General features: G+C 33.3%; 1 protein-coding gene across 1 annotated transcript; it reads left to right on the forward strand.

Annotated features, from left to right (window-relative positions):
• Positions 1-1,431: 1,431 nt before the first annotated feature.
• On the forward strand, positions 1,432-19,303 carry Smp_212450 (hypothetical protein; the record flags this gene model as incomplete). The annotated part of the gene is made up of 7 exons (XM_018790638.1): positions 1,432-1,451; positions 7,887-7,959; positions 11,488-11,593; positions 13,343-13,441; positions 14,642-14,867; positions 16,315-16,467; positions 19,141-19,303. The coding sequence occupies 7 exons, from the start codon at positions 1,432-1,434 to the stop codon at positions 19,301-19,303; spliced, it is 840 nt and encodes a 279-aa protein (XP_018646150.1).

The following is a 19,303-nucleotide window of genomic DNA, read 5'->3' on the forward strand; positions in this document are numbered from 1 at the left end:
CAATCATAAAAACAGACATATATGCATGTCCAGTAAAAGACTGTCCAAACGAATATATAAGACATAAAGATGAATGTTAAGGTACATAAAGACATTCCATCCACAAAAAGTAAATGAATTTGAGCAGAAAAAGACGGAATATAAATAAGTAGAAGATCGTGGAGCCTCAGTGAACGTGAAAATTAATGATAGAAAACATAGTGCAGATGATCATTGTTATGTGGTTCATAAATAGTTCTCAATCACTGTATGTGCAATAAGAAAAGGCAAGATCAAGACAATAACGTCTATTGAGCCCCGAGAATCGCACTATGTAATCAATGAGTTTCCAGATAAGCCAATGGGCTTCACTAACCTATATGGCTCGAAAGGACACTATTTTCCTCGGTCACTGTTTGCAGTTTGTGGTGTATAGAGTAAAAGATTTATGACAGCGAAAGTATAATATGGATTCATTTTTAGCAACCGAATAACTCAAAGTGCTTAAAGTTTTTAGAACTAGTCATTTCAAAGTATGTGAAGATACGTTATAAATAATCGACATCGCTCTTCGAGTATTCACTTATAAGCATTCAAGGGGTTTGAATGGAAAGACTTTATTCATCTAACTGACTATATTATATAGACAGTTCGTTAGTCATTATCTATTAACCATAACTTGTAATTTGATGTGCAGTAGGAATGGAACAAATATGCATCCTTTTAAATGTGAGGAAGAAGAAGAGAGAATTCTTCTCTCAGGTTATTCTTTTTCACTTCTTAAAGTTGATGGAATTATAGGGTATGAAAAATGTAAATCACAATGTATGTATTTGAAAAACACTAACCTTTCGAGATTAGAAGTTGGATTTTAACCAGTATAAGATGAAGGAATTTCATTAAGTTTGCTTATAGTAAGAACGACATATTTCCAGTTTTATTGGGTTTGATTAGATCGCCCACCTTGTAAGAAGCGGAAGCTTTTATGTACCTGAACAGCAGTATTTTTGATAAACACGTGGGATCTGATGCAGATTTAAAGGTACGGATTGGTAAGTCAAGGACAGGATTCTGACGATTGAAGAACATGTGGAACTCAGAACAACTGTCAGACAACACCAGTCAGAATTATGGATACAAACGTTAAAACAGTTCTATTATACAGAGCTGAAAGGTAGAGAACTACTACAATCATAAAAAATAGCATAAATTTTTATAAACAGTTGTCTATGCAAAATACCTCAGATTCTTTGGGCAGACACCATCAGCAACTGTCTGATATGCCAGAGAACTAAACAGCTTCCAATTGAAGAGCAAATGAGTAAATTGCTCTGGAGGTCGATAGAATACATATTGAGCCGGGAATCGAAGGCAGACATCAAAATAATGAACAGGATTTAGAAAATCTTGAAAATGATTGAGTGGAGAATCCTGATCAGCGCATTTTGCTTCATGAAGGAAAACAGGAGTGGGTTAGTAAGATCGTTCTCTTGAACTACTACAACATGACGAGGCTGATCCTGATCAGTGACTTTTCATACGATTAGAAATATGCGAGAAATGTTTATCGTCTGTTTAAAATACCTTATATGTTAAATGAACAAAGCACAATTGCCATCACTAGATTCACGTGAATAATTTTGTAGCTAGTGGAATATTATATTTCTGATGCTCTATTGACAGCTAGCGGTGTCACACGTACAAATATTGACTTTATTTATGTGTGTTTTAGATTTTGTCCTGAATGATTGAAATTAGGTATGGGTGGATCCATAATAAGATCACTAGTCGAATACACTGTGAATACTTACTTACTTACTTACGCCTGTTACTCCCAATGGAGCATAGGCCGCCGACCAGCTTTTCCAACCCACTCTGTCCTGGGCCTTGTTTGTGATTATAGTCTATGCAATGAAAATAAACTCAGAATTCGATGTAATCAATAAGCGCAATAAAAAGCTCACTAAAACCACTGAGTTTCTTTGTCCTTTCTAAGTTTGTATTTATGAAAGAAATGTTATTCAACCACATATTCCACCGTGGTCTTAATTTATAGATTTTCAAGGCCATTAACCCTTATCCTCTATTGACCTTTTAAAACCCAGTAGACTTATTTTTAATGCTCCATCCTTTTTGATTGCATTCCGTTTCAATTTCGATGCTTCGTATTATTAGTCCATGCAACCATCTTTTTTCAATTATTCATTGTTGTCTATCTTATCTGTCATTCTTGATGAATATTTAAGCTTATAACAAAATTTACTCTTTGAATAAACACAGGATATTTTGGGCTTCTATTTAGATCACCTCTCTTTTACTCTTTTTTCAGTAAATAATTATTATTAACAAAAATATTGTAAGGTAAGGATGGCAAATCGATTAATGAAGTTGAGATGGGTGAGACACACGTTAAGTATGCCCAACCACGTTCAATATTTTGTGGTGTAGGAGTAGGTTGGAAGAAAGTTATTTCATTGGATTATACTCCTTCAATAACATCTTCAAACCCTAATCCTTCACATAATGCTTATACTCTTACTACCTCTACCACTATGGGATTTCAATCAACAACTGGATCTCTGTGTTAATATGGTATGGCAACTTGAGCTGATGTACGTACGTACGAAGTTCTACGTTGTGACTGACTGACTGAACAAAAATATTATTAGTTAATACTTTGGCAGAAGCACTTATGATTGTACACCTTCGAGAATTATTCTGACGAGAAGATAACCCTTCTCTGTACCATTTATTTATTTTGCAAACGGGTATTTCCATTCAGTATCAGATCTCTCTGAAAGTAATATGTTATTCAATTGTATGAATAAAATGCGCATGTATTCGTTTAGCTTGTAATGTGTTCAAACTATCTTTCAACAACTGATTCAGTTCAACTTTGTTGAATTCATAATTAAAGTTGTTTAACAGAATAGTGGTAACAGAATAATGCTAAAGGCAAACTACTGAAATTATAGTAGGAGGAAATTCATCATATTTCAAAAGTTTCATATTTTTCAGCTGTTAACATGGGAATATATGGATAAATTTTGCCGGATCAACGTCGTGATACTTCCCATTATCCTACTAGTATTAGAATCAAATTAAATAATAGCTACAAGTAGTTTTAAATCTACCAAGTCGCCTAATCATACATCTGAAATACGGGCGAAATCGAATATCCTGAAACAACTATTTGCCTATAAGGCGGTTCTTTATTGATGAATAGAAAGAAATTCGTTACAAACCCCAACTTGTCGGGTATCAGTGACGCTTAGAGCGTTTGCAAGTCTGAGAGAAAAATGGCTTCCTGCGATGATAACATAAAGAATAATTATGATATACAATAGTGAAAATCACACCTGATAGCTGTATCTAATCTTGATAACCCTTTATCAAGGAGCAAAAAGGTAACCAAAAGAACATAAATATGGAAACCATTGCGTTTAAATAAGGGTCAAACGACTACAAAATTAAGAAGAACCGATGCAGGGATTGCGAGAAATTAATTATATTGATAAGTACAATAAATGTTATCAATACATGTTAATATTTTCTAATGTAACACGAGTCACAACAACAACATACGCGTAGAAATTGTTAGCAATGCAACTACTAATAAGTAGTATGATTGAAAACACAAAAAACAAAGAGATGATAACAGAATAAGGAGAAAGTAAAGGAACTTAACAAGTAGTATTTCTAAAATTTCATCCGGTTTTGTGTATCAGTGTATATAATTAAGAGCTAGAGTATGTGTTACACTTCCTGTCCTGAATTTCTTTCGTCTTCCAAGCTACAACAATTATTAAAATTGTGTATTGCATTTTTAGATTATATTTATTGTTCATGTTTCATTCACTTTCTTTTTGCACTAGTGAACACAGTCCATTATATTTTCTTCCTTTTCACAAGAGAAATGGACTAAAATCATTGTTTAAAACCTATAACACACTGACCAGCCTTTGTGTCCTTTTGTCAATAAGTTGCATCGTTCAAAGCAGCTAAATAGTATTCATTTAAGATATCATATCATTTTACACAGAAAATGGAGATAAAGTCTATTGTGAAATTATTCTGTAAAAACAATGTATCTTGATATGGTAAAATAACGACGAAATAATGAATCGATCGATGTTAGACCATCATTTAAAAACCTGGAGTCACTGTACGGCCGCTCTTTCTCAGTATGAGACTCCTCATCAATAAGCTTACCCGATACCTTACGTGGGAATCCAATGCTCACAAAAGCTTACCCTCTTAACGACTGATCCAGCATCCAACGATATTATTGCATAACCTTAATGAATCCACAACATTCCACTACCATCTTCCATTGTCTTTGGTCGGTAACCACTTCAAACGCCAGATGGATGAGCTCATCTGATTACGTTTTCTTACTAGAACTCCAGAAGTTTCCTCTCGAAACAAGTAACTGGTGAGCATATAATAAGTATCAGTATGGTGAAATTAGCTAGTCACATACAATAAAGTAATTATTTGGATATCGCTTAGAAGTGACTGTTGTATGATAGCTCATATAACTTTCATATTTGTGTTCATTAATATTGGTTAAAACATAGGGATATTCCTTATCATTCGTTAGTCTTTGTTTGTTCGTACTATATATATATATATATATATATATATATATATATATATATATAATACAAATGTGTGTAGGGGATACTAGTGTCAAGGAAATATAATTAGTGTTATGAATGATTTCTATCCATTTATAATGTAGTTTTAGATGAGATAGATCTAACACTTTCGCTATGCGTATATAAAATGTAACCCTAGACGTTTCTTGCAGTTTAAGTTATATCTCACAAATATTATACAATGACCAGTCTGGTAGAACTTTTATCTTCAACTACATAATCTTAAACAGAGGATTTCATAATTTCTCTCTGTACACTTATGCGGATAGTACTAAATGAAATCCACTTATTGTAATTATTTATACTAACGAACAAATGTGTTACCACATTCATTATTTCATACATGATTGTCCATAATATGCAGATAAGTAAGTGACATTGAGAATTTCGTTTTCTGAAATAATTACTCTTTTTTTTAACTACATGTTTTGAAGTAATCTACCCTTTCCGTCGTATTGTGGAACATAACTGCTTGACATAGAGAGACTTAACTAGAAAATAACCAACTGTTTTGTTATAAATTACTCTATGACAATTTTTCTAATCAAATGTTAATCTATTAACTGTAAATATAAAATGCTCATAGTTTTGACCCAACATTGTAGATCTGTATTGTTAGAACTGTTCAACTGTTGTTTGTATTAGATTAAATATAAGTGCAAGACAACAAACACAAAATTAGATAATATTTTTAACATCAAATACCAGATACTACTGTTTAGTTTATAAAAATAACATTTAATGTTTTTGTTTTTTTTAACTTTCTAGTAGAAATTAACAAATTTATTTCTATATATACTTGAAATCATGAGTCGATTGAAGCTAGACCAACATGGAAAACCTGGAAGCACTGGACGACCGTTTCGTTCTATTGTGGGTCTCCTCAGCAGTGCGCATCCACGATCCCCCCTCGAGAGATTCCAACCCAGGACCTACCAATCTCGCGCGTGAACACTTAACCGATAGACCACTGAACAGGCCGGGATCCAAAGGGTGTTAATGTCTAACTTCAATCGATCCACGAAATTGAGCGAGACATACCCCATTGTCTTCAGTGAGTTGATATCTCACAACAGACCTGGTTGAACTCCACTGTTTATTGTTTCTCACTAGAACTCCAGGAAATATCTCATGGAGCCAGTCACTAGTGAGCATATGATCATTATCAGAAGAGGGTTTTGTGGAAATTTTAGTAATTTTATATAGTTGAGATTCAGGTTTTCCATGATGGTCTAGCTTCAATTGACTCATGATCTCAACTATATTTTTAGTTTATCATAATGAATTTCTTTCTTTTACTTTATACATTATGTGGATTCTGTGTGCAATAAATGATTATTGCTTGTTTAAAGTTTATTTAATGATCAGAACTAGATATTAATTTTCTTATATCAAAACATAAAACACACCGATACAACAATCTGACCAAGAGTTTATTAATCTTAAATAATTGAAGATTACTATTTTGAAAATGAGAACAACGCATGTAAGCGAACGATTATTTTCAATTAGGTCGTCACCAGGCTTTACTCGAATATACATGAATATTTATACGAAAATGTTAAATCAATCGAGGTAATTTGAGGCATTAAACACAACGTGATAGATTGTGTCACGACACGTAATAGGTGAAAGTACAATTTGGTAGTGGGAAGATAGGTGTACTAATAACATAATGAATAAGAACAGGAGTGAAGGCGATTGAATATGTTCGATCACAAAATTACAGAATATCTCACTAAAATCTGAAAACTATATTGTAAATAGATAATTTGCAAAATAACAATCTATCATCTCAAACTTGACTGTTCCTTCTGAAAATTCCAGTCCATTGTCACAGATTTGGTTGTTTGTGCGTCTTCATACCAATCGCATTTCGTTCCCTTTCTTTTCTTATCGATCTTCTACTGAAATACATTCTATGCCTGTTCATCGTTATATACTACTTATGTGGATATAAGTAACCCACACCACAATAGTAGGAAGATTAATAAATTACGATAACAAAAGTTATATTAATAGTTAAACATTGGAAATAAAAGGTTAAATATGGGTAAATAGACTCAGAATAGTCATCATAAAACATTAAAATCATTACGCAATAAGAAGTATGTAAATAATTAGATAGTGAAGAATACAAACGAAAAGAGGCGGAAAATTACAAACAAAAAATGGATGCTAATGTTAGAAAAATTTAAAATTAAAAATAACAATGATAATAATATTGTCATTCGTTAGATTGTATCCGGCCATGGAAGGGATAGGGGGTGGGTTACGAATTTCTTCTGTACACATAAATTGGGGTGAAATGTACGAATTCATATGGCTTCTGCTATATGAAGAAGACGCGAAGGAAGTCCGTTGGGAAATGATAGGGGTATATGATGGATCACTTGAAATGATTTCGATTTATGTACATTATAATCATTATCAATTAGATGTGCCAAGATAGGGCTGCGTAATTTATTATTCTTACTACTATCATTGCACCTATCTTTTTACTATCAACTTGTACTTTCACCTACTATGTGCGTTGACGTAATCTATCTCGTCGTGATTATTGAATCCAATTACCTTGATTTGTTTAAAATTTGCGCATAAGCATTCATTTATATTAGAGTGAAGCATATTTACTTACACTTTTTACTCCCAATGGAGCATAAGCTGCCGACCAGCATTCTCCAACCCACTCTGTCCTGCGCCTTCCTTTCTAGTTCTATCCAATTTTTGTTCATTCTTCTCATATCTGTCTCCATTTCTCGACGTAATGTGTTCTTTGGTCTTCCTATTCTCCTTTGGCTTTCAGGATTCCATGTAAGGGCTTACCTTGTGAAGCCTGTAGCTTCTCCGAGGGCTACTGCCGGTCCCAAGCCCGGATAAAGGAGGAGGGTTGGGCATTGGGTTAGCGACCCTATCCCGTAGAAAGCCAACTCGCTAAAAAATACGCTAACCAGAGTAAAGCATAATGATGATCTAATTGAAAACAATTGTTCGCTTATATTTGCTATTCTTCAATCATTTTCAATTCTATGGCTATAGAACTATGAGATTTATTTAACATAGACATTCTACACATTTTTACATTGACATTCCAAGTCATACACTTATATACAGTAAAGTAATAACAATAAGTTATATAATAAAGTTAACATTTTCACAATTAGATAAATGTTACCGGAAGTAACTTATTAAGTAAAATAGTATAAATATGATAAGGAATAATAATTAAATCATTCGGAGATAATGAAACTTTGTAACATCAGTATTATTGACATTATCAGTATTTTTGTATATTTTAATATTTTACAATTTACATCATGTTAGTAAGTAATGTGTAATAAATTTTTAAATGGTGCCAATATAAATCATTTGTTTTATTGTTTTTATAAATCAAATTCATTTAAACTATATGTCAATCAATAAGGTAGCTTCCAGCTGAAGAGGGAATTATGAAAAGACGTTGAAAGTGGATAAGACATACATTGGTGAAATCACTAAACTTCATCATCAGGCAAGCACTAACTTGGAATCCGAAAGGGAAGAGGAAAAGAGAAAGGCTAAAGAACACATTACGCCGGGAAAAAGGAGCCGATATGAAAAGGACAAATAACAATTGGAAAGAACTGGAAAGGATTACCTAGGATAAGGTTGGATGGAGAATACTGATGTGCGGCCTATGCTCCTCCACGAGGGGTGATAGGCGTAAGTAAATAAGTAAATCAATAAGGGTAAAATATCTGATAAGGAGTTCAATGTATACTGTTAAGCTTTCTAGAAGTGAAATAATAAAACTTGTGATTAGTTATTCATAATGAAACCATTTAATAGTGTCTTAATTTGATTATTTTTTGTAAACTATAATCATCTCAGTAGACTGAATTGAAACTTCACATACGATCTTTGTTTTATATCATGATGATTTTGTAGATTTGAATGTTATATAGTTTTTAAGTCGTATAAGACTAAATAATTCTTCTTATCGTCAAAGATGGATGGCGGCTAGCAGTGGAATGTATAATGCACGTTTCGTTCTATTTGTGATTAGTCAGATGTATGTACCGGAATATCAGAGTTGATATTCACATCCAGCTGACGAGTACTAAATAGGACGAAACGTGCTTCCTGGGTTCTATTACTAACCACCATCCATGTTTGCTTATAACGCTTGTAATTTAAAACGATACTGAGGCAATCCTCACAGGATGTACATATGCCAGTAAGAGACTGATCAATCGCAGTCGTAAACATCAATGAGAAGATACAAGCAAACAACACCAAATGAATTCAATCCTTCTTATCGATTATTATTATTATTATTATTTTGTTAAACAGAAAATATTAAAAATACGTTATTCAGTTGAACTAAGGCAAATTTACATCGATTCTTCTGGGGAAAAAACAAGGGTTACATTAAATGTATACCAAGTATTACTAAACTCAATTATATACGTTTACTCCGAGCTTAACACATCGAAATTTCGGTATCTATCCGGTTTATTTTTGTACAATTCAATTTCATAGAGGTATATTTTATTTAATATCAAGTAAACAAAGGACTCACCAGTTCAGTGTGGAATTATAGGAATATATTTGGAATGTCTTATGAATAAAATCCTAGGCTTATTAGCACGAATTGTTATGATATTTAGCATATGTACGAGACGAATCCGAACAATATGTAAACAACGATTGGTAGATAGTTAATACTAACTTAATATAGAATAGAGTTTAGTATTTACTTTTTTCATACTATCCACATCAAAGAAGTAGTTATTCACTCATTGGTTAATAAAGTTACCCAGTATTCTTCTCGGTAAACCCATCTTCACTGAAGAAGTTTAATCTGTGAACAGACATTAGTACACGAATTTAAGTATATTTCTTCTTATGTTTGATTGTGCTGAAGCCTCAAGGTCCCATTTCTCATGAATTTCCAAAGTAATACAATTTATTTTGGATAACTCATTGTGGTCAACTATGATGTTAGTGATTGTGGATAATAAGCTGTTATGCAATACTTAAATATAAACAAGTCGTAAAATAAAGCCTACTATCATAATCGGTTTATTGTTCTTAGGTAGAATTGCTTTTTCCCATTTTTTTAGTACTTGTTCATGATAGTTTATCATGTCCAGTAATAAATAGATAACTCACGCTGTGAATAATAAACTTTATATTTCCAATAATTGTTATAATAACCGGATTAAATTTACGATTAAAAATAACCTCTGTTATAAATTCATTTAGTATTGTTCTTTTGAATCTTCCCATCGATGTGTTAGGACTGCAACTGGTCAGTCTCTTATCGACATATGTACATACTGTGCTTATTGCCTCGATATAGCCTTAATTCACAAGCATTGTAAGCAAAGATGGATGGTGGCTAGTAGTGGAATCCAAGTTACTATCAGGACTCAGTAACTGAGTGGATAACGCTATGGTGTTTGAAACAAAAGGTACTGGGTTCGAGTCCCAGAGTGAACATCAACATGCAAGTGCGTCCAGCTGACGAGTCCCAAATAGGACGAAACGCGCATCCTGGATTCCACTGCTATCCACTATCCATCTTTGCTTATAACCTTTATTATAATTTTCTATGGCTGACAGAACTGTCGAAACGTCTGAAAACCATTTATTACTTAATATGTTATGTTCATATTTCCATTTACATACGGATGTCACTGTTTTTTAATAATTTCACCCATATTTATTGGTATTTGCAGGAAATGAATTCCTTATTAAAAGATGATATAATAGTAAGTTCATCTTGTTGTGCTAACGAGGTATGGCAACTTCGACCGATGCATAAATGTGCCTGGTCTTACGTTGTAGCTGACTGACTGACTGACGACATATTACAGATGAGAGAGTTATTAAAAGGTTAGCAAAATATCACTATACTACTACTATTACTACTACTACTATACTAAGATTTATCAATGTAGGAATTCTGTTCGATGACTAAATTTCGTCGAATAAATTACGTTGCATAAAGACTTGAACAAATGTGTTCACTGTTTATTAATAGAAATACCTAATGTTTATAACTGAATTCTAAAAAAGTATCATCATAGATGAACATGATGGATCAGATGCAGATGTGAGGGCAAGGATCGGCAAAGCGAGAGCAACATATTTACAACTGAAGAACATCTGGAACTCAAAACAATTGTCAACCAACACCAACATCAGAATTTTCAATACAAATGTCAAGACAGTTCTACTATATGAAGCGGAGAAGTGGAGAACTACGAAACCCATCATCCAGAAGATAAAAGTGTTCATTAACAGTTGTCTATGCTTCGGATCCGTTGACCAGACACTATCAGCAACATCCTGCAGTGGGAGAGGACAAAACAGATTCCAGTGTAGGAATAAATCAGGAAGAAGCGCTGGAAGTGGATAAGACACACATTGAGGAAGTCACCCAACTGAGTCACAAGACAAGCCCTCACATGGAATTCTGAAGGCCAAAAGAGAAGAGGAAGACCGAAGAACACATTACTTCGAGAAATGTAGACAGACATGAGAAGAATGAACAAAAGTTGGATAGAATTAGAAAGGAAGGCTCATTGGGAGTAACAGGCGTAAGCAATTAAGTAAGTCTTAAAAAGTATAAGTTTGTAAATTTTCCTGTATTCTAATCACAGATATGAAACACTGGATGACACCGATTGGGTTTCTGAAGGACTATAATCTATTTTAAGCTTACAGATAATATTATATATACTTAAATTATCATTCACAGAATTCTAGAAAAGCTTCTTGACTACTTATGATTGTCATTTGTTTCCGACGTATTTACTTTTTCTCTGTTCCATGAATGTTTCATTTATTCAATTTTAGTTATTCTGTAAAAGAGGACAAAGAATTGAGTAAATTTTTCACTGATCTGTATAATGCGGATGTAAATGCAGTTGAAAATGGTAAAGATTATCGGTTGAATTTGCAAGGTAAGTTTGTTTACATATTATATAGCTTACCTTCAATCACTGCTAATAAGAAGTAGTACAGGACAAAACACCAATTCATATCTCCAAACTTTCATTCAATGTTCTGTTAATAAGAAAGTGATCCTTTATTTATATGATCAATTTTATGTTTCGAAAAATCATTCAAATAAGATTGCGAAAACTATTTGGTTGAAATAAGTTCTATGGCATTATGTTTATTTATTACATGATTTAGATATTTTCCACTACATTGCAGATAATCTGATACATTTACTTCAATGACGGTTAGCACACATGGGATCATTTTCACTCTCAATGTGTAGAGAACCATCGACCAGTTATATTTTTGAGTGTATCAGTTGAAAACCAAAACTTACTTACTTACTTCGGACAACACGAATACAGAAAATCTAATTTTTCTACTCATTGGGATATTACAAATATATTATTTATTTACTTGCTTACTGTTACCCCTCGTCTAAGAGCAAAGGCCTCACACCAGCATTCACCATTCAAACATATCCTAGGCAATCTTTTCCAGTTCTTTCCAGTTAACATTCATCCTTTTCATATCTGCTTCTATTTCCCGACGTAATATGTTCTTTGGCCTCCCTCTTTTCCTCTTCCCTTCCGGATTCCAAGTTAGCGCTTGCCTCATGATGCAGTTTAGTGATTCCCTCAATATATATCCTATGCACTTCTAACGCCTTTTCATAATTTCCTCTTCAGCTGGAAGCTGGTTTGTCCTCTCCCATAAAACTCTGTTGCTGATAGTATCCGACCAGTGAATCGAGAACCAAAAACATTGAGAGAATTGAGAATTAGAAATCATTAGATAGCTATTTTTACTTATCATTTCTATATAGAGCGTTGAGCACAAAACATTCAGATCTCTGGAGACAAGATTTTTTTCCCTTATTAGTTAAAATGTAATGAACAGCAGTTTATAACACTAGTCAGTGTATGATCTATCGTAGCTTTTATATGACGTATTTGGTAGGTCATTGCCATATTACAATTTATTTAGTCTCACAAAGTCAACCAATATAAAATGGCTAGCTGGTATTATATACAATAATCCAATGTAAATAGAAGAAATAAGTACCAACCATAGTTGATGAATCAGACTTATAATCATCTATAGTAAAGGATGCACTTTCTAGTAGAAAAATATAATACATACTACTGATAATATTTTAGCAGTTTATAATAACAAGTTGAAAACCCCAGAAGTATAGATAGTACAATTCACTAACATGTGAGTTATCTTTTTTTGAATCTAATCCAGTTATCAGAATCAACATCGTATCAAGCGTTTGGATCTACATAGTTAACACTTTACAAGTGACTTCGCATATACATTAGGAAAAAATAAAACATTAAATTTTTATCAGAAGGGGTTTTGTGGAGATTTAGTATTTTCATAGTTGCAAGTGTCAGTCAATTGAAGCTAGACCACCAAGGAAAACCTGGAAGCAGTTAGCGGAAGTTTCAGCACACTGCTGAAGAGTCTCACAATAGGACGAAACGGCCGTCCAGTGCTTCCAGGTTTTCCATGGTAATCTAGCTTCAATTGACTCACGCTTGCAACTATTAAATTTCTAATTTTGTTGTTGTTCATAAAAGTATGACTATTAAATAATCTCTAGTTTGGTTGAACGAATTACTTAGATTTGTAAGTCCATTGATTTTTATCAAAAAGTGAAAACTATCAAATCATTCCTATTTTGTTTTCTTTTTTTTTTATAGGAAAACTAGCTAGAGGAATAAATTCTGTCGATTTGGCATCTAAACCGTTGTTTGAATTTATTAATGAAGAGATATTGAGGAAGAGACCTACTTTTACAAGTATGTAACAAAGAATAACATTTGAAATCTGTGTTTGTTTTTTTCCATGGACAACTTACTGTTCATTTACACAAATATTCTCTGTATCAGGTTTACGTAAAAAAATCAATGAGGTGAAGATAACCATATATTTCATTATGTAAGGTAATATTTATTTAACTCAGGAGGTAGTTGAGCTAGAAGAAAAACTTGATTATTGGATGATTATCATTTCTAAGTGTTAAGTATAAAGATTGGATAGTCTAGAAGAATTGACTTAGGATGACGTTATGGGTTTTCGTTAGTGAAAAGGAAATTAAACTGAAACTTTATGCACTAAATTTATAATCATAAAATTTGTTTTACGTCTCTTTAAAAAGCTATACGCTAAGAATTTCTTCGTTGAAATGAAGAACAGACTATTAATTTACTCTTAGATCCACTTATTGTTGACCGAGATTCGTAGGAGAACGCTTCTGTTACCATGTCTATGAAATATTCAATGAGAACTAGTAAGCTTATTTCAGTCTGAGGTGAATTCATGACAAATATTAGGTTGCTAAATTGACTGACTGAGGGAAAGTACTTGTTTTAATTCACGAGTTTTAGACTGATCACTTTGTCTAGGGAATTAATAGAATCTGCTGTAGATCAGTAAAGTGAATAATACAACTTTCTGATCAAATAATTTCAAATATCTAATCAATTTCATTTTCTACACATTACCTTTTATGGTCAATATTTGGCTGATGACTTTGCTGGCTTTGAAAAACTTGGCTTAGTCTCATACCATAAAGTTTACAAGAACCATGGACATTTTCAATAACTATAAATAGTGGAATTTAACAACAAAAACAGAATATTGAAAGTTTTAGTTGAAAGGACAACTTGACTTCTGTCCATGACTAAATCCCAATAGTTGTACATCGTAACTAACAATAAAAAACAAAAGTCAGTCGATATGAGGAAGACCTAAACAAACATGTACTTTGCACGATTTAAATTAAATGTATCTTTGTTAAAATGTGTGAATAATAACTAATATGTTGCTGAAATTAAGGTGTAAAAGACTGAAAAACTAGAGACTTTTGCGATCTTAATGTTTACTTCCTGAGATTTATGTAATTCTCTATTATTTCTCAATCAATCATACGATTATTTAAACATATTAGTGATGTAAAATGAATAAAGCTTAACCTTGAAATTATATTTATACTACAGAGTTCATTGCATTATTGGATAATTACAATCCTCAAGTTGGTGTCACTGAAATTGTCACAGAGCAGCATTATAGGGAGGAAGATGAATTTATCAATGAGTTATTAAAAACGAAAGTCATGAAAATGACGTATGATTACCTCATCGAAAAACGAAAGGTGTCAGGAGATATTACCAACTTTGGAAAATTCTTGAAAGATTTGTGGTTCAAGAGATATAAACGTAGAAGGTCAGTTTAGTGTGATTTGACTTTGTTTATTAAACTGACTTATGTTGTGACTTATTTCAAATTGACTTAATGGTGTATGCACAATTGAACTCATTGAGAAATAGTTGTGAAATTCTTTATTTCACTTGAAGCCAAAACATAACCAGTACAAAATCATTTAAACATTTTAATTTTGAATTATACTGTGGCGTGTTCTACTGGTGTTGACAGATATAAGTAGTATATATCATCACTCAAAAGTGGAATGTCTGGCGGCAGAAAGCTAAGAAGATAGAAGAGAAGAGAATGAGAACAGAGAGTGATTGATGTGGAAATGAAGGAAAAATTAAGTCTGATACAGTTTATTTACATTTTGCAAATGAATTATTTACTGTATGATTCTCAGATTCAACTAAGATGTTCTGTAATTTCTTGATGAAACACATTTAGTTGTCCCCGCCTATGTTCTCGTCCTCTAAATTACTGATTTTGTATTAAAATTAATGACATCCTCAGTTCCTTCACATAAATATTCAAGGTAGACTATAATTCATTGGTAAATTAATAAAATGTAAGTACAACTTATTACCTTTCAGATCTTTTGGAATATATCAAAAGTAAACCATTAAGTGGTGAATTCTTTGGTATGTTCAAAGTACCTAATTAGGAATGTAGCTATCCACCCTTCAACTTAAGTAAGATCAGCCTACAGTTAATTATTTTATTCGTAAATACTTTATCAATATCAGAAGGGGTTTTGTGGATCCTATAGTAATTTCAATAGTTGAGATCATTAGTCAGTTGTAGCTAGATCACCCTGGAGAACCCGTCTACTTCTTCCAGGTTTTCCATGGTGGTCTAGCTTCAATTGACTCATGATCTCAACTATCGAAATTACTATAATATCCACAAAACCCCTTCTGATATTAATCAATATATGCTCACTAGTGAGTGACTTCACGAGGTATTTCCTGGAGTTCTAGTGAGAACTACTGACCAGTGGAGTTCAACCAGGTCTGTTGTGAAATTGTAACTCACTGAAGACGATGGGGGTATGTGTCGCTTAATTTCGTGGATCGGTTGAAGTTAGACATTAATACCATTGGATGCTGGCCGGCTCAGTGGTCTAGTGGTAAGCGCTCGTGCGCGAGACTGATAGGTCCTAGGTTCGAATCTCGTGAGGCGGGATCTTGGATGCTTACTGCTGAGGAGTTCCACAATAGGACGAAACGGCCGTCCAGTGCTTCCGGGTTTTCCGTGCTGATCTAGCTTCGTCGGACTCATGATCTCAACTATTGAAAATACTTTATTCTTTATTTTATATACTCTCATCAATGTTAACATATTGAGATGAATAATTAATTTTGATGGTTTATCATTTCCTTTTTACATTTGTTTTTATCTGGAAATAATAATTTCATTATACACAAAATATGTAATCAACCAATCAATCAATCAAATAATAAAGCCCAAAAGATTCATCTGCATTTGAACATGTATTTGTTGGGGAACATAAAAATTTTGATGTACTTGGATTACATAATTGGATTCAATTTTATCTTAAAGAAAAGAAAAATCAATTAAACTTTTTTGGATGGACTAGAAGAGTAAGAAATTTTTTGTATTTTTGATAATAAAGTTGGTAATTATACTTTACTGAGGATTATTTAATAAAGAATTGATATCATTCAAATGGCAATGTATTATGTAATTTGTTATAACGAGCGAGTGCGTGCTTGCCCTGTTTGATATATGAACGTGCTGATCCCCGCCAATCAGAGAGAAGTGAATTATCGATCAGAGCTATGATACACAAAAGCCGTATGAGCAGTGTTGAGTACTTATCAATCCTGCTTTCTGTCTAGCCCAGCCAGGTAAGTCCAGAACACCAATAATAGCCTCTGCAATATGAATCATTATTCTCAAATATACTGGGTTTATATACCAATCAAACTGACCACATCCTACCATAAAATAGAAAATAACATTTGTACAAGAATTCGCCAAATGTGGCTGTGAATAGAGGGAACAGTAATCAATAGACTAGGAATAACTCAAGAATGGTAAATCCAATAATAATAGTCTATAGGTCAAAATAAAGCTTAAAATAAGAGAAACACGAATACGAATAGTTTAGTTACTTAACAATTAAACAATAGGAAATATGGATACCATATTGGTCAAAAAATAGTTATCGAAGTTGCCAATCATAAATCTCAACGGGATATAACATAACTATGGTTGCATTAGCAGGAAGATACTACTGGTATTTACTGTTGGATTAATAAGGCTGCTCTAATACATGTATGTATACATAATGATCATTTACTTAGGCATATCTCAACCTTTATGTAGGATGTATATATTAATTATCTTACATATAAAAGGCACTTACAGCACCATACAATATCGAAGATTATATGTTATGAAACATCAGATAGGAATGAAATGAAATTATAAGGTTTCAGCGACATTCAGTGGTGTTCATAGTCGACTAGTGTAGGATAATATTATGAACCGTAAAAAATACTTCTTTAATAGAAACTCTAAGAAGGTAGTTATCAATTCATAATAAACGTAGAATGATTATAATTTTCTAAGCTGTCATTAACAAGGTCACAAAATGTTTTGGTCAGTTAATTGCTGTGTTATTCAAGCTATAAAACAGTGAAAATCGAAATTATTTGCGAGTTAGAGTAGTTAAAATGATTTTTTTTAAATGTTTGCATATGTTTTAATATTTATCCACTACATTATGTCGCCTAAAATCGTATAACTACAATATTTCAGTACGGGCTTGTGGAAATTGTTAAGTTTTAGATTGTGATCATGCATCGATTGATATTAGACCACCATTGAAAACCTGGGAGCACTGAACAACCGTTCCATCCTAGTATGGAACCTCTCCGCAGTATCCATCCACAACTATGCTCTCAGGATTCAAATCCGAGACCTTTGGTCTCGCATTCGGACGCTTAACCTCTAGACCACCGAGCCGGCACCCGATGGCGTTACTGTCTAACACCAACCAATCCAAGAAGTTGCGCGACTATCTTCTATTGTCTGAAGTAGGTGCCTGTTTCTTCCTGGCATGGATTGGCTCCATAGAGCTAATCATGCGAGCGGGATTATTGGTGCACACTTCTAAGGAGTCCCATGCCAGGACGAAACAGCCATCTAGTGCTTCCAGGTTTTCAATGGTGGTTTAAATTCAGTCGATTCATGATCTTAATCAAATACAATATTTCAGTCACATTTAAATAAGATCATCATTTGCTTCGATATGTCTATGATTTTCTGTCCTAAATTAATATTATTAACTAAGCTATGCAACATTATTGATATAATTATCAGACGATACATTAATTATCAACTCATTCCAAGTTAAAAATAATAGCTATTCAAATTGGAGCTTTACACTAGAAGTGCATTATTAACGTGGCGTATAAATAGTCATGACAAAACTCATAACTTACTTACGCCTGTTACCCTCTCATGGAGGAGCATAGGCCGCTCACTACCATTCTCCATCCAACTCTGTCATGAACAATACTTTACACATGTTTCCAGCTGTTATTTATCCTTTTCATGTCTGCTACTAATTATCGACGTACTATGTTCTTTAGTCCTTCTCTTTTCCATTTCTCTTCACAATTCCAAGTTAGAGCTTGCATTGTGGTGCAGTTTGATAATTTCCTCAATGTGTGTCCTATCCACTTCCAATGTTTTCCCCTAATTTCCTCTTCAAATGGAACCTGGTTTGCTTTCTCCTACAACAGTCTGTTGCTGATGGTAACCGGTCAACGAACACTGAGTATCGTGTGCAGACAATTGTTTACAAATACTTGTACCTTTTTGATGTGGTAGTAGTCCAGGTTTCAACTCCGTACAGTAGAACTATCTTGACGTTCGTTTTGAAGATTGTGACTTTGATATTGGTTGACAGTTGTTCCATATGTTCTTCAACTGTAGGAATGCAGTCCTTACTCTGGCAATCCTCGCCTTTACATCTGCATCAGATCCTCCCTGTTCATCAATGATGCTACCCAGATACGTGAATGTTTTCCAGAGAAACTCTGGGTTGGTGTACAAAACTCCCAAACTCTAGTTATGTTTGGCTACTCGAAAAAACGCTCTACATGCAAAACATTCATGTAATTTAGATGTTTTGCATTGCATCCCTTTTAACGATATAACTAATATTTTGTATTAAATTCTCATTACAGTTTTGCAAAGATCAACTTATCACTGTAGCATATGTCAATGAAAATAAATATAAAAAGCCAATGGGAAGTGTTTTTGTTGGATCATCTCCAGAATTCGATATTGCTGTTTACACGGTTGCTTTTGCCTTACATCCTACATCTGTGTTTGATGTGAATATCGCTGGATGCAAAGTACGTATAACATGTCATGAATTATTTCCCTCTGAAATGGGTACATGCTATATGGGGTGA

This window comes from Schistosoma mansoni (assembly GCF_000237925.1).
Source record: "Schistosoma mansoni, WGS project CABG00000000 data, supercontig 0049, strain Puerto Rico, whole genome shotgun sequence".
Taxonomy (NCBI): Eukaryota; Metazoa; Platyhelminthes; class Trematoda; order Strigeidida; family Schistosomatidae; genus Schistosoma; species Schistosoma mansoni.